Source organism: Erpetoichthys calabaricus, chromosome 14, assembly GCF_900747795.2.
Source record: "Erpetoichthys calabaricus chromosome 14, fErpCal1.3, whole genome shotgun sequence".
Taxonomy (NCBI): Eukaryota; Metazoa; Chordata; class Cladistia; order Polypteriformes; family Polypteridae; genus Erpetoichthys; species Erpetoichthys calabaricus.
Genome location: NC_041407.2, coordinates 33799898 through 33816817, shown reverse-complemented (window position 1 = coordinate 33816817; position 16920 = coordinate 33799898). Strand labels below are relative to the sequence as shown.

Genomic DNA, 16920 nt, shown 5'->3' with positions numbered 1-16920 from the left:
AATATATATATATCTATTACAAAAAAAAAAAATCCTGGAACAGAATGACTAGGGAGACGAGATGTGATCGACACTTAAAAGACCTGCGAGACGAAAGAGATTGGCCACGGAGCGTCTCGCGGGGATCTTAAACATGAGACTTTGTGCCAAGAGATTGACCCAGGACCGTCTCACATAGAACATGAGATTCTTGCAAGACACGCCCGACTTACAACCAATATCAAATAAGACCACGGGCAGCAAAACACTCAGATCCAGGGCTCTCAGCGCATATAAAGCATATAAGGACAATACGTTATAGATGAAACGTCGATAACTAAGCGAAGAAGAAAGAGTAGCGCGGAGAAAAGAGACTCAAAAGCGTTGGAGAGAAAAAAATTCAAAAAAGAAAAAGAATAATCTAGGTGCAAATTCAGAAAATAAGGAAAGTAATAATCAGTCCGGAACAAGTGGAATTGAAAAAAAAAGCACGTCCAATCGGGCTCAGAATTAAAAGACAAAGTATAACTTCATAAAGATGTTCAAAAACGTTGGTGCTATACACATGCAGAGCAGGTTAGAGATTACGAAAGCAGTAAATTCGAAAGGCTCAAAAAAATGATGGCACAATACACATACAGAGAAAGGTACGGAAGCGTATTAGGGCCACAGTGAAAAAAAAATACGGACACAGTGAAGAAGAAAAAAAAAAACTAAATGTCGAGATTAAAGTCGACATGTTGACGTTATTCTCAACATTTCCACTTTATTCGCGCCATTTACGTCGAGATTAAAGTCAACATGCCGACTTTAATCTCGACGTATTATTCTCGACATTTACATCGAGATTAAAGTCAACATGTTAACTTTATTCTCGTAGTTTGTCATTAAAGTAGAACATAGTAAACTAAACTTCATCTTAAAATGAATATTTAATTTAGTAGATCTTCCCAAACCCTGTCATAAATTATGTAGCGCATGAAATGCTTTGTGTTAAGCGTTCCCCGAGCCATATTAATCACTACGTGCTTCTTAAACTGATTTCCTCTGCACGAAGAGGAGGCACAAGCAGCGATCACCACACAGAATACATTACTTTTATGATATCCCTGCTCCCTGAACATTTACAATGCTAAGATATCATTTTCATGATGAAATGCATTAAAGCATGTACTAATCCTGTGGGGGCACGGTAGCGTGGATGTTGCACTGCTGCCTGGCAGCAAGGGGGTTCCGGGTGTACCCTGCCTTGAGTTTGCATGTTTTCCTGTTAGGTTTACTCAGCGTGCTTCAGTTTCCTTTCAAAGTCATGTATGCAGTGGGGTTTTGTTATGCTATATTGACCCTGGGGTATGTGTGTGCTTATATTCACCATGCAATGAGCTGGCGTCCCGTTCAGGACTTGTTCCTGCCTGGCACACAATGCTTGCTGGGATGGGTGCAACCCTGAATGGATGGCATATTTAAAAGTGAATAACGAAGATTTTTTAAAGTTCTGAACACTCCGTGGGCTAAGTTTTTAACTAGTTTTAATTTCACAAAGACGTTTATCATGTGGTGATTGGTTAAGTGGAGAATGAAAAAGGAAGGTCAGGAACGGGGGTTTGGTATGTCAGATAGAGACAGCACACATGCAATAATGAAAGTCCACACAGAAGAAAATCCATTGAATTCTGTGTTCGTGTCTTCGACAACCAGATCACGAACCCAACATTTACACAATATTTCAGTTAAACCTGTGCGATACCCATTCATACATCCAGTTTTTTGGTGCCTCGTCACACCTGCCATAAAGTTCTCTACACTGAACGTACACCAGAGTGCATGTTTAATACCCGCTTTAATGCATTTCATCATGAAAATGATATCAAGTATTTATCTTAGCATTCTAAATGTTCAGAGAGCAGGAATATCATGAAGTGAATGTATTTTGTGCGGCGATTGCTGCCTGCACCTCCTCAATGCAAGAGGAAGTCGATTTAAGAAGCACGTAGTGATTAATAACTGGGTCGGGGAACATTTAACACAAAGCATTTAATGTGCTAAATAACTTATGACGGGGTTTGAGAAAATGTAGTAAATTAAATATTTATTTTAAGATGAAGTTTAATTTACGACATTCTACTTTAATGACAAAATAAACTACAAGAATAAAGTGGAAATGTCGACTTTAATCTCAACATAAATGTCGAGAATAAAGTCATCATGTCGACTTTAATCTTGACGTAAATGGCGAGAATAAAGTGGAAATGTCGGGAATAAAGTCGTCACGTCGACTTTAATTTCGACATAAATGGCGAGAATAAGTGGAAATGTTGAGAATAAATGTCGACTTTAATCTCGACATTTAGTTTTTTTTTTCTTCACTGTGTCCGCATTTTTTTTTTTCCACCGTGGCCGGTGGAAAATTCAAAAGTATTGTAGCGTCCCTTCCAGGTTGAAGCCTTTTTTTTTGGAGTGACTGTTAGGTTCGATTGAGGGATGGCAGAATACAGCATGGAAGACTGACAGCGGGGTATTGATTGATGCGGTAAGGGAGCGGTGAGAAATAACGAAAATGCGAATAGAGATCGAATACATGGACATAGGTGATATCTCTGAAGTATGTAAATATTGTAAGGCTTTGAAGTTTAAGTCAGAGAATTTCAAAAACGGGGTTTACCTCACATGCATTTATTGGTTACTTTGCAAAAAAAATTATTAACTGCTGATGATGTGGATCGTTTTGTCTGTGCTGAAATTTCAAACAGAGAAACCTATCCTGAATTATGGTACAAAGTCATTAAACACATGTCTCACAGACCTCATTTTAAAGATTCAACATGTTGGGACTCTAAAGATTCCAAATATTGTTTTTAAATAAGTTCTGAAATAAAAGTGAAACTAATGAAATAGCAACAATTCAAAGAAAAAAAAATCTTAAAAGTGTGTATCTGGAAAACCAGACACGGGGGTTGGCGAGCGAAGTGAGCAGGGCCCTATTATATATATATATATATATATATATATATATATATATATATATATATATATATATATATATATATATATATATATATATATCACACCCCAACCAGCCCCAACATAACGCTCAACCCCAAAAGTGACCAGCGGAAAGTAATAATAAAAAGGTGCAGCAAAAAGTTAATACAGCATACAACATGAACCCTCCCTTGACCCCACACTGAACATGAAATCAATGAGACACACAGAAAACATGAAACACACATAAAAGTCCAGAAGATTAAACGGAAAATGAATAACGTTTGTGAACCTTGTTCAGCTGGAAAAAATTCTTATCCTCTGTACATCGGCGTAGTGCCTTGTCAGCCATTGAAAGTGGCAAGTAGAAAAAGGTGTAAGTGATCTGGACCGCTGCTTTCTCCTGGCTTTGCAATGAATTGGCAGTATGGTGGAACGGGATTTCTTTTTTTTCTTTCTTCTTTTTGACTTCCTGTTTAAATTGTGAATGTCCTGGATGCAGGCGATGGGACTGACAGGACAAATAATCATGAGGAACCACGGTTCCACGGTGTTATTCTTCCCCCTTTGTTTCCCAGGGAAGCACATTTACTTAGACACACAAGACCATGTAATAAGGACAACTCTATGAAAGACGCGAATCATCACAAAATACACTTATGATGACGTTCAGGTAGCACCGCTACAACATTACTGAACTGCATGTGACATTTTAGATAAGATACCTTATATACTGTCTGTGGCCAGGCCCCAAACAACTGACCACCATGTCTTCATAATTACTTCACAAAATGCCGGTGCCCGGAAACAAACCAAAATGTCTTTACGAAAAAATGACTTTTTTAATGCAAGTTTTAAGTTTGCACATCTAAAACCATACCTTTCTGTTCTACATTTCAAGCTCCCAAAAAGTATCTTTGAAACCAGTAAGAAAAAATGTATTTGTAGAAAATAAAACTTTTTACATTATTCTCATTTAAATGACAACTGTTCACTTACAGCTTTGGTCAAGGACACTGACAGATAACAGAAATGCTAAAAATATTTGTGAAGTGAAAAAAGCATGCTTAAAATATACCACCGTAGTGAGATGCAACTTGTAATGGATCATCTAGTGATTTAACAGAATTATCATTATTTTAACATGTTTAACAGTATTTTGAAATTAGACATTTTGAGGTTTTCAGTAAACTAACATTTGCATGTCTGTGTTCCTGTACAATGAATGGTTTCAAATGTATAATTTTTCATTAATTATTAGTACGATTACCACTGTTTTGCCTGAATGAAAAACAACATCTCAACAAGGCCAACTATTTATATCAAGGTTTATAAACATCAAATAAAACACAATGCTTTTTGATTTACAACAAATGTTTTATCAATTTCCTGAATATACTGTACTTTTGCAGAAAGACTGGAACAAACACAGGATATTTTGCTGAAATTAACTAAGAGAGAAAAATCAGGTACACACTGTTATGATCTTAATATGTTATACATTTATTACAGCTTTGCTTTTAATTTTTTTGGACATTCCGGTTCATGTAAAATTTTGGAAAGTTGTTGAATTTTATTTTGATGACTTTTTTTGTAAACACTTATTTAATGAAGTTTAAAATACTTTAACATCTTTCAGCAACACTATTTTGTTTTCTGTTGGGGCCACAGTTTTAACTTTAATGTAATGTGTGTACTGTTGTTAGCTATGATGCAACGCAGGATGACTAAAGATTACGACTGTGAAATGATGAATTTAAAAGTTGTCACACGTGTGCTTCGGAGGCAGCTAAAGGGCCTGAATAATAGTAGGTCCATGTCAGACCAGGGGGTGGCAAGGTGCACTGACTTTCTCTCTCAACCCTCTGCAGACCATCCATGGGAAATCCAGCATGGTTTTGGCACCACTGATGATGTCACTTCTGGTTCCGGGCCCACTGTTATGACATCACTTCTGGTTCTGGGTTCACTGATGACGCCACTTCCTGCTACGGCCTTTAAAGCTGCCATCTTTGCAACCTTAAGTCAGTTCTGTTTTGGACTTAGACCTGTGAACATCTCACAATCTATTTACCCATTTTGCAGCCAGGGCACAATATATGGGTGGCTGCCCCAAACCTTTTTGATGTCTTTCATTTATTCTTGTGACAGTAGTGTAGTCGACAGGATGCAAGAAGCCCAGAAGAAACAGAGACAGGACCTGAAAGATAACCAGGTGGGAGAGTACTGGGGATGAGTTTCTGAGCTGGAGGGTTGGGGGATGGTGGGGTTTGGTTCGTCCTGTGCAGGCTTTGCTCCCAAAATACATAACCGGGCTATCCGGTTAATCCCTGCTCCAGCCCGATAGTCTTGGTTAGTAAGCCTGATGGAAGCTGGAGATTTTGCAATGACTTCCGTTGACTTAATCAAGTCTCCCAATTCGATGCTTATCCAATGCATCAAGTGGACGATCTCCTTGAGAGGCCTGGACAGGCAAATAATTTGACAACACTTGACATGACAAAGGGGTGCTGGCAGGTTCCTTTAATGGACTCCATTAAGGTTAAGACCACGTTTAGCACCCCTAGTGGACACTGGCAGTATCATGTCGTTCCATTCTGGTTACATGGGACTCCTTCGACTTTCCAGCGTCTGCTGGATAAAGTGCTCCGTCCTCATAATGCGTATAGAGCTGCCTACTTGGATGACAAAGTCATTTATTCCAGCACATGGAAGGAACACTATTGTGGACACTAGGTGAAGCCAGGCTTCAGTTCAATCCAAAAAAATGTTTCTTTGGGTTGAAAGAAGCTAAATATTTAGGCTACCTGGTGGGTCAGGGTACCATAAAGCCACAGTGTTCGAAGGTAGATGCCATATTGAAATGGCTCCATCCGCGAAACCAAGTGGCAAGTCAAAGCATTTCTCGGTTTAGCCGAGTACTACCGCCGGTTTGTACCTTGGTTTTCTGAGAGAGCGGAGCCCTTGAGTGATTTAACAAAGAAGAGGGCCCCTAATATTGTGGTATGGAATGATAAGACAGACGCTGCATTTGGTGACTTAAAACAGGCCCTTGCATCTGCACCAGTATTGAAAGCACCTAACTTTTCACTTCCTTTTATTCTCTAGACGGACGCTTCGGACACAGGCCTGGAAGCCATGTTGAACCAAAGTGTTGATGGTGTTGCACACCCCATAATGTTCCTAAGCTGGAAACTGCTGGATCGAGAGACCAGGTATGCGGCAGTGGAAAGGGAAGCCCTTGCGATTAAGTGAGCGATTACACAGTTGAGGTACTACCTCTTGGGCCATGAGTTTACTCTTGTTATGGATCATGCACCTTTAAAGTGGTTGGCCCTACAAAAGGAGTCAAATTCATGAGTCACCAAGTGGTTTCTTGACCTTCAACTGTACAAGTTTTAGCTTATTCATCATAAGGGCTCCAGGCAAATGCCAATGCATTTTCTCAAGTTAACGATCTCTCTGTAAGGGCCACCCGACCATATGGGTCTGGGCTGGGGGGGCTATTGGCCTTGTCACACACATGCGACTGGGAGGCAGCTAACGGGTCTGAATAATAGTAGTTCATGACAGACCAGTGGGTGGCAAGGTGCACTGACTTTCTCTCAATCTTCTGCAGACCATCCACGGGAAATCCGGCTCCAATGATGACATCACTTGCAGTTCTGCCCCCACTGATGACGTCACTTTCAGTTGTGGGGCCTTTGATGACGCCCAAACCTTTTTGATGTCTGTCGTCTATTCTTGTGACAAGGTATAAACATCAGCTCAAAGACTTCCTGATCATCTGAGTTCAGGTTTAAAAAAAATCTTCAGTGGTAAGAGCATTTTGTTCATCAGTCTTCTGATTATGAGTTAATGCTTTAATTTCTTTTGACTTTGATTTCTGGTATTTTGATTAGGCTTGATGACAGATCAATTAGACTTCCTGGCTTTGAACTTTGCAAGGCTTTAGACAATGTTTCATCTCCCAATTCCTCCTCATTTAAAATCTGTGCAACATTTTCTGTGGCAAAACACCCAAACTCTCACCATTTAACATGATTCCAGTCTTTGAGCTGAAAATAAAATTTGGGAGTTCCTGGAAGAAACCTTTACAAATTTTACTGTTTTTTGAGAAATTCTTGATTGAAAATTCCAAGTACTCTGTTGGTCTACCAAAATGGAAGAAACCAGTTATTGCATCTTAATTATTCTCTTGCAGACAAGCAAATAACTGCGTAGTTTGCAATGAGCCTTTTTGAGAATAAAGAAAAAATCATTTTAAAGCAGCAAGGTAACTTATGCAGTGATTCTGAGAAACAAACATTTATTATGTACTTCTAGAGTGGGCTAAGCAGGATATTTCCAGCTGGTTTGACACATACAGTATGTTATTAGTGACAGGGATTAAGAATTGTCAGAATAAATTATTTTTTCCAATATCCTTGACCAAATCATTTTTAAATCATGTAAAAATAACATGATCGTTATTATCTGAAACCCCACCAACCAAAGTTTAAACATGAACCATATAGATAAGTTTAAATAATTTAATACAGTGATCCCTCGCTATATCGCGCTTCACCTTTCGCGGCTTCACTCTATCGCAGATTTTATATGTAAGCATATTTAAATATATATCGCGGATTTTTTGCTGGTTCGCGGATTTCTGAGGACAATGGGTCTTTTAATTTCTGGTACATGCTTCCTCAGTTGGTTTGCCCAGTTGATTTCATACAAGGGACGCTATTGGCAGATGGCTGAGAAGCTACCCAACTTACTTTTGTTTCTCTCTCTCTCTCGCGCTGACTTTCTCTGATCCTGACGTAGGGGGGTGTGAGCAGGGGGGCTGTTCGCACACCTAGACGCTACAGATGCTCGTCTAAAAATGCTGAAAGATTATCTTCACGTTGCTACCTTCTGTGTGCAGCTGCTTCCTGAAGCGACATGCTGCACGGTGCTTCGCATACTTAAAAGCTCAAAGGGCACGTATTGATTTTTCACTGTTTGTTTTCCTCTGTCGCTCTCTCTCTCTCTTTCTCCCTGCTCCTGACGGAGGGGGTGTGAGCTGCCACCTTCAACAGCTTTGTACCGGCGGTGCTTCGCATACTTAAAAGCCAAACAGCCCTATTGATTTGTTTGGTTTTCTCTCACTTTCTGACATTCAGTGCTCCTGACGCGCACTCCTTTGAAGAGATATGTTTGCATTCTTTTAATTGTGAGACTGAACTGTCATCTCTGTCTTGTCATGGAGCACAGTTTAAACGTTTGAAAAAGAGACAAATGTTTGTTTGCAATGTTTGAATAACGTTCCTGTCTCTCTACAACCACCTGTGTTTCTGCGCAAATCTGTGACACAAGCATGACAATATAAAAATAACCATATAAACATATGGTTTCTACTTCGCGGATTTTCTTATTTCGCGGGTGGCTCTGGAACGCAACCCCCACGATGGAGGAGGGATTATTGTAATTAGTCGATTCTTGAAGTGAAGACGCTGGACATCTATACTTGTTTTTTCTAGCCTAGAAGAAAACTTGATGTATTGCCGGATATACAGCATAATACACAAAACACACTGAAAATTATCTGCCAAATTTTGAGTTTTGTAATTTGAAATTAAGTTCAGAATTCTGTGTAAATGTTTACAAATTTCTAATTCTTTATACTATTTACCAATTTTCTTGGATTTTAATACCCTTAATGCATTTACCATGTCTGTGTCTATGTTATTATGGGTGTTGTCAAATTTCCATGTACAAGATGTGGTTGAATAAGTCTTATAAAATTGCCTTGGGTATATAATACAATATATAATGTATTTTCAATCCTTTTTAACATGATCACCAGCTTCTTCTTAAATCATATGGGTCTACCAAGCATTTATTTCCAATTGCTTTTGGTTAAACAGTGGAGGGTGCCTTTATCACAGGTGTTTCCCTGATAGATTTTGAAGTCCCCATCTTAAATCATCCAGTAAGCACAATTTTAAACTTTTACTATCTTAAAAAAAACAAAAGAAAAGGAAAAGTGGAAGCAAAACATTAAGACAGAATACATTACTCTTTGTTTTAACTCTCTCTCTCTTCTCAAAAGACGATCATGGGAGATAATCTGCATTCTCTCTGCCGTAGACCAGGTGAAGAAAATATCATGAAATTCATAAAGAGCAGACCGTAGCTGCAACGAAAGTTTTAACATGATTTACAAAATATAGTAAGTTTTCATAGGTTTACAAATTGGAAAAGTTACATTTCAATGTAGCTCAATTAACTGTACGAATATGTCACCTTGATGTTAAGAGGTCACCAAGGTAGACAGCCATTAACTTGAAAAAGTACATATATTGATTTTACATTGGACATTTATACTTGTTTTTTCCAGACTAGAAAAAAATTTGATGTATTGCCAGACATACAGTAGGAAACCACAATATCATCAAATGTTACTAAGCTGTGAAGGATGGAAACACCAAATACAATTACTGTAGCTGGCTGTGTTGATTTACTGTAGTTTGGTAGGCAGTGTGATCTTCTGTGCAATGGATAATAAACCACGGTTATCAGTCCGTTTTTAACTTAGTGTACTTTTGCTTCAGTGACTATTAAGAACAATATGATATGGAGTTCACTACAGAATAAAATTACATTAAACAAAAATTACTGTTGTTTAGTTGTTAATTTAATTAGTAATCCAGCTGAATGATAATTAAAACATAGAAAGACAAACAAAATTGCACTTTGTTTAATTTGTTTGGAAGTCAAATTACACTACAGTGTTATAAATGAGGCATCAGTGCTAGGTAAGAAATGATCAATCATTGACTGTGCTGGAAGTAGCAAACACAAGCTCCACATTTTTATGCCCTGTTCTTGTTGTATGTTCCTCCATGAGATTTCGATTTTATCTGCTTTTTAATCAGATGACAATCACATATCTTGGCATGTTTTTAGTATCTTGAAATTAAACATTTCAGACTTCTTAATTAAATCAACTTAAGTAAATCAAGTCCTCAGATTATAATTATTCAATCACTTGCTTCATGATCTATTTTCCATTTTACTAACCATAAAATTACCACTCACATAGACATCCCCAAATTTATTTAGAGTCAGCAATTACCCAAACACACATGCTTTTGAAAAGTGGCATAAAACATCATCAAAAAGTCTATAATTACATAATTAACAATAGAAGGTATTGTATGTAACTTTATTGGTCATTGTAGATTTACTGAGAAATAAAATCTACCACTGATACATTTTTCAATGGCTTCGCAACAATTTTACTGTAATATTATATTGATTAATAAATTACAACCAGTTTGCTGCATTACCACTGATAAATGTCATGTTATTTGGTTCTTCTGAGATACTTTTTGAAATTAGTCCAGACCTGATAAAAATATTCTACATAAATTCATACCTGCAACAAAACACGTTCTTCTAATGACAGATCTCTTCTAGAGTTAAATCCTGTTTTCCCTGGGGACTGAGATTCCAATGACTGAATAAATTGTCTTGTATCCTTGAAACAAACAAAAACAATGAATGTTTTATTATACTGTGTGCTTTGTTTTTTATTGTAAGCAGTCAGCCCTATGATAAAGGGACACGTGTGTTATGAAAGGTGCAGATAATCTGCATTTCCTATTTTACAAACTGGCAACTGAAATAACATATTAATACAAGCCACAAAAGGTTACCATTTTTTCAACAAAATGCCTGAATCATAACCATGCCTTCAAGTTAAGAAGTTTTGAAGCTAACCACACATAAAAAATACTTGCTGGCTAAAGGTGTGTTTTGGAATGTTAAAATCAAATTGTGAACTTTTAAGAAACAAGTTTTTGCCAAGTGTATTATTGATCATTTTTACTTTCTCATAAACAAAGTATAGGGAAAGTATTGTAATCGTCCAAAAATTCGATGTTGAGATGAATCTCGATGTTTTAGACTTCCCTGACTTTCTTGTATATGAAGTACAGGGAAAGCATTGGAATCCTCCAAAAACCCCATTTCGAGATTTTGATGAATCACAACTTTAAGACCACCCCAAGTCCAAAAATACCATTTTTTGAACTCTGTCTGTGTGTTTATTGATTTTCACAAAGCGTTCAGTTGATCGAGCTGCCCTGTGGGACATCCTGTGGATTCGCGGGATCCCCTCGAGGTTGCTGGATATCATGGCCGGCCTGTACATTGGTACTATGAGTTCTGTGCAGAGTGGAGGCAGAACCTCTGCGTTTTTCCCAGTTGATTCTGGGGTTCGTCAGGGGTCTTGCTCCTACTCTGTTCAATGTTTGGACTGGGTGTTGGGTAAGGTCGTGGGGTCCAGCAGCTGTGGGGCATCTGTTGGTGAACAAAGGTTCACGGAACTTGACTTTGCTGACGATGGTGTGGTCTTCGCGGAGTCAATGGAGGCTCTGATCGGGGCACTCAAAAGACTGAGCGAGGAGTCTGAGTGTCTGGGCTTGTGAGTGTCCTGGAAAAAAAACAAGATCCAGGCCTTTAATGACCTCTTGGGCACAGCCATCAGCAGTGTGTCTGTTTGCGGAGAGCGTGTTGACCTTGTTGAGAGGTTTACTTACCTGGGCAGTGAAAGTCATGTCTCTGGTGACTCTTCCTATAAAGTCAAAGTCAGTAGACGGATTGAGAGAGCATGGGGGGGGGGGGGGTCATGAGGTCGCTGGAAAGGGGTGTGTGGTGCTCCCGATATATATGCAAAAGGACGAAGGTCCAAGTCTATAGAGTCCTGGTGCTTCCCGTCTTGCTAATATGGTTACGAGACATGGATGCTATCCAGTGACCTGAGACGAAGACAGGACTCCTTTGGTACTGTCTCTCTCCGGAAAATCCTTGGGTACTGTTGGTTTGACTTTGTGTCGAATGAGCGGTTGCTCATGGAGTCCCGAATGAGGCACATTACCTGCATTGTGAGGGAGCGTCAGTTACGGCACTACGGCCATGTGGCTCGTTTCCCCGAGGGTGATCCAGCTCGTAATATCCTCATTGTTAGGGACCTGAGTGGTTGGACCAGACCAAGGGGTCGCCCACGTAACACCTGGCTGCGGCAAATAGAGGATCATTTCCGGAGGGTGGGACTGGACCGTGTGTCTGCCTGGGGGGTTGCACAGTGGGGTTTCGTTGTGTAGTGGGTGCGGCAACGCACTGTACCAGTGCAAGCTCCCCAGCTTGACTTGACTTGTTTGTGTATGTAAACATGGTAACTTGATACACTTTCATTTTGCTCAACCAAATTTTGCATACAAGTATTAGGTACAAAACGTAGATTTTTATCAACTTTTGGGCTATTTCTGCTAACCGGAAGAGGTACTTTACCTTTTTATTCATGCAGCTGCAGAGTGTGATTTATTCAACTTTACTTTTATCATAATTGTTCAATATATTTTAAATTTGATTTGTTGTTGATAGTTCTTTAATGTACATAATATAAAAATATAATCATTGTCTTGCAGTTTACTCCTCAAATATTCATTTCCATATCTGAGAATATGGGAAAGTCTAGGAGAGACCACTTCTGATTTCTTAAATACAGGTAAAATTCCATTACAACGAATATCTTTACAACGAAATTTTCATTACAACTAAGTATTTTTATGGTCCCGACAGCTTCCCCAAATGGCACGAGTCTATAGAAATCTCGTTACTACAAAGTACATTCAGCAGATACTTTCATTACAACGAAGTGCCGAAAAGACCTTGAAATGCATGTATGAATCAACCGCAAAGCAGTTAGTTCTATGGCCGCAGCTCAGTTGTGCACAACGATCCCCCAAACAGAAACATTGCCTTTTTGCCTTTTTTGTTTCTTGCGGTTTTCAGTGATACCTTTTACTTATCGCTCGTCAACATTTGAAAACCATTGTAGAAGAAGAATGTTCTCCTCAGCACCATGTATTTTGTGTGTTTAGTAAATTAGAATCTTTATAATAACTATTTTGTAACTTGCCAGTGAGAGACGCTTTGGCTTATGAACTAACAAAAATATGTTATTCCAGGGTTCAGGAGAAATAGTGTCCAGATGAATAAAATGTAAGCTGTTTCTTGTTTTTCCCTTTCTCAGAGTGAATGTTTCAGGGACAAGGTCACAAGGCTGCAGAAAGTACATGTGGTTTATGCAAAGGCGTCTCTCCTGTGCTTAGCTTCCAAAACACAGATAATGCTTAGCTCAACAGACATATTGTTTAACTTTACTGTTTTGATAAGGATGTTCTTTCTGTCTTATTAATCATGAGATGCTGAAGTATAAAAAACCCCTCCTGGCTTTTGATCAGGGTTCAATTGAGCTTTGCGGCAATAAGTTATACTCTTTTGAATCTCTACTTACTGCGACTCCGAATGAATAAATAAAGTGAATTGAGAAAATATTATCTGTCTGCTTTCCAGTGTGCCTTTTTCGTCCACAGTTTTTGGCGCCCGAACGTAGGGCAGGAGACGGGCAGACGACTCCCTGGGCGGGTTCGTCCAAGTGGACCGATTTCCGCGGATCGAGGACCAGCTCCGGTAAAAGTTAGGACTGGCCAACCTCGGGCGTTTTCCTGCGTGGGGAGTCGCTGACCTCCTCCTGACCGAAACGAAAAGCAACTGGATGGGATTTTTCCAGGCAGGCAGAAGGAGTCGCGGTGAGTAGATTCGGGGGATTCCCGTTGGTTTGACTGGTGTGCTGGAAGAAATAGAAGTATACGGGGAAAAGAAAAAAGAAAATAATAATAAAAGAGAATAAAAAATAAAAGCATGCTGAAAGAATAGAGAATCATACCGTATCGACCTAGAAGGGTTTTAGGGATTCATAGAGAGTGACGGCACAGTGTGAATGCTAGTAAGTCATCCCTTAAGAATTCGAGTAGAAAGGACCGAGTGGCACGTTCCTATATTAAGAGGAATAGGGGTGAAAGGGGCAGTTAGAGTACGTGTGAAATTTGGAAGAGGGGAGGTTGATTTCCACTTGTCGACTGGTTGATTCCAGGGACGACAAGTGGGACGAGAAATAATCGGGGATTGAGTTGCTCTCTGTTGAAGGCCTGCCGCTTACTATGGGAAATTATAATGGCACGCCAGTCAAACAGGTCCCCCAGGGTCCTCAAAACCTAATGTTAGAAGGATTATTTTCAGAGAATCACCAGGCTCCTAGTACACCGTCGGGATTGAAAGGCGGGTCCCCTAAAAAGTTAATAGAGAAGCAGACTGGGTTGGATTTTAAAAGGCATGTAAGAAGTGGAATAAGCAGAGGCGTAACAACCTGCTGGCTGCTGAAGTCAAAACACAAAAAAGACACGGAAGAATTATTGCTAGCGTTGCAGAAAGTGAAGATAGAGACAGCGCCCAAGCCTGAAAGTAAAAGAAAGCAGACCGAAAAGAAAGACCCCCTATACCCCGTAATCTGTCCACCCCCTCCTTACCAAAACTCCCCCGCTTCCACCTCCTGCACCCTCTCCTCCAACTGCACCCCTGTTAACAGACGAACCGTCTGGAGCAGGTTTTTACGATGAACAATATCATTATGACCCATCCTCACATATTGACCCTGAGGAAGATAATTCAGATCATTCACAAGGTGCTACTGGATTGTAATGGCAGAAATTAAAAGAGTCATCTGTCTCCCAGCGCACGAGCAGTCCGTGGACTGCAATTTGTGGAGCTGTTACAGCAGCTGGATAACATGTATAAAACAAATGCTGCAGAGTGGACACAGGTGCTCCGTCGACAGCTGAGAGCCACATGGGCAACTGTAAATCACAGTGATCATAACAGTGTCCCTTGGCGTTGGAATGAAGGTCCTTTCCTCGCCCAGTGAGAGCCTTTGAAAGGAGCCCTGGCAGAAAAATATAAAAAGGGCACAAACTGGTCACTACTTTCAGCCGGCTCACCGATTGCAAGATCTGATGGCTAATCACTCTGGGCTAGACAATACAAACGATAGAACTCGTGCTGCAGTGCCTCCTTTCATCTCGGGACTGAGAAGTGACATTCAAAGCAAAGTCTGCACGTCCTGCAAAAGGCTGGAAGACCGCAACGTTCGAGGAAGACAAGCGTCATGCAGAGCATGCTGACAGACAGACTAAATTAAAAGAGTCAGAGACACAGACCAAACTTTTGGCTGCACAAATAAATTACTATACTGGAAGAACTGACCTGGCTAGGGGGAGAGGACGTGGAAAATTCTTTGGAGGTCGAGGGCGAGGGCACAGAAGAGGACGCGGGTTCCATTTATCAAACCCTAATAATCCTTTTGCTCAGATGCCTAACCTTTCGGAGCAGACGCCAGCGTCATATGCCTGTTACGGCTGCGGTGAACTTGGACATTTCAGATGCAACTGCCCACACAAGCGCCTCCGTCACCCCCTCTCCCTGAGCCTAATGACATTCCTTGGTCCTAAGAATTATCAGGGACCCAAGCCACTTTTTCCAGTTTCCTTTGCTTACTCGTCATGCTGAAACTGATCTTTTATTGACTTTAATGGCAAAGAAACTGCCTTTGAAATGGACACAGGAGCCATGCGCTGAAGGAGGTTCCTGTGCAATTACAGCTCAGCATTAACAGTTTCATTATTGACTCGTTGCTTTCTGTTAAATCATTTGTGTCCTGTGAAACTGCTGGGATGGGATCTTATGACTTAAATTGTCAGTCTCAATTTTCTTTAACTGAAAAATGATTTTTGCTGCTCCATTCCTAAGCTCCTGTGCCACACTTCACACCCCAAGCCCTCTTTTACAGCCTGGACCCTGAACATCTCCCTACACACCTTCCTCTTGAAAGCCCTTCATTCTTTCCCTTCATGCCTATTTTCCTCACTTACAAGTCCCGGACACCCTGCCTTATACTGCCCAGTATTTTCCCTACTGAAGTGGACACACCTTGGTTAGAATTTTTTCTTTCCTCCAGCACATGCCCTGAAACTTTGCACATTCCATGTATTTTTGTTGTCTACTAAAGCAGTTGCTTCAGTGCACCTCACATATTCACAAAGCGTTTTCTGTTTAGGAGATTCGGTTCCCCATGTTTCCTTAGCACTGTGGTCCCAAGGGAAAAATTGATTATGGAAGGATAGCACACTGAGCCACTGGTGATTTTCTCAAAATCTTCCTTCCGCCCGTACCGTGTCCAGGATCCTCTGTCTCCGGAGGCAGAGGCTGGCATCGCCACCGTACATTCTGATCTCGTGAGGCGAGGAGCGATTATTCCAATTACATACTCTCCAGTCAACTCCCCCATTTTTACCTGTAAAACGGCTGACGGGTCCTATGACAAGTTAACTCTGCGGTTTTTTTCCTAGAACACCTATTGTTCCTAATCCTTCCAATATTCTTTCCACGATGCCCCCGTCCGACCGGTACTTCTCTGTTCTTGACCTTGCTAACGCTTTCTTTTCCATTTCCCGTGCACCCTGATTCTCAATCCTGGTTTGCTTTTACCTTTCAAAACCGCCGATGGACCTGGACCGTCATGCCTCAGGGATATACTGAAGCCCCTTGTGTTTATGGTTTTGGCCAGAAAAAGATAATAAATTGATACAGTATATAGATAAGAAAAAAGAAAAGAAAAATAAATAAACAACAAGTGCACATGATACTCAGAAAATTGCTATTCTTTTTAGGTGAAAATGGCCATAAAAAAGTGTCGAAGAAAGAAAAAAAAAAAAACGAAAAAAAACTGCAGTTACTTCAAGCTATCGTTAAATATTTAGGTCATGACATTTCTTGCGATACAAGAGCTCTCTCTAGCGGCCGTTTAACCATCATTCAAAACCTTCCAAGACCGGTCACAAAACAACAGGTTAAGTCAACATATTTCTCTGTGGCTGCATAGCTTTTGGTGGGAATGTTTTCTTGTTGTGGAGTTGTGCTGTGTGTTTCCCGAAATGGATTATTTTTGTTTACAGTTGGCACTTGGGTCGCCACGGAAATTAGTGTTTCCTTGTTGTCGCTGACCCGGTTCCGCCTCGGACTTTTCCA

General features: G+C 40.2%; 1 protein-coding gene across 3 annotated transcripts in view; it reads right to left on the bottom strand.

The window, feature by feature from the left end:
• LOC114664944 (uncharacterized) overlaps window positions 1-16920 on the bottom strand; it is a 98785-nt gene that overhangs the window by 1370 nt on the left and 80495 nt on the right. For 2 of the 3 annotated variants that reach the window (XM_051936234.1, XM_051936235.1), the window contains exons 7-8: window positions 10370-10471; window positions 9008-9124 (exon numbers count right to left, since the gene is read on the bottom strand). In XM_051936234.1, the coding sequence (XP_051792194.1) occupies window positions 9008-9124; window positions 10370-10471 (219 nt within the window). The remainder of the gene's footprint in view (window positions 1-9007; window positions 9125-10369; window positions 10472-16920) is intronic. The other variant, XM_051936237.1, reaches the window with a different exon arrangement.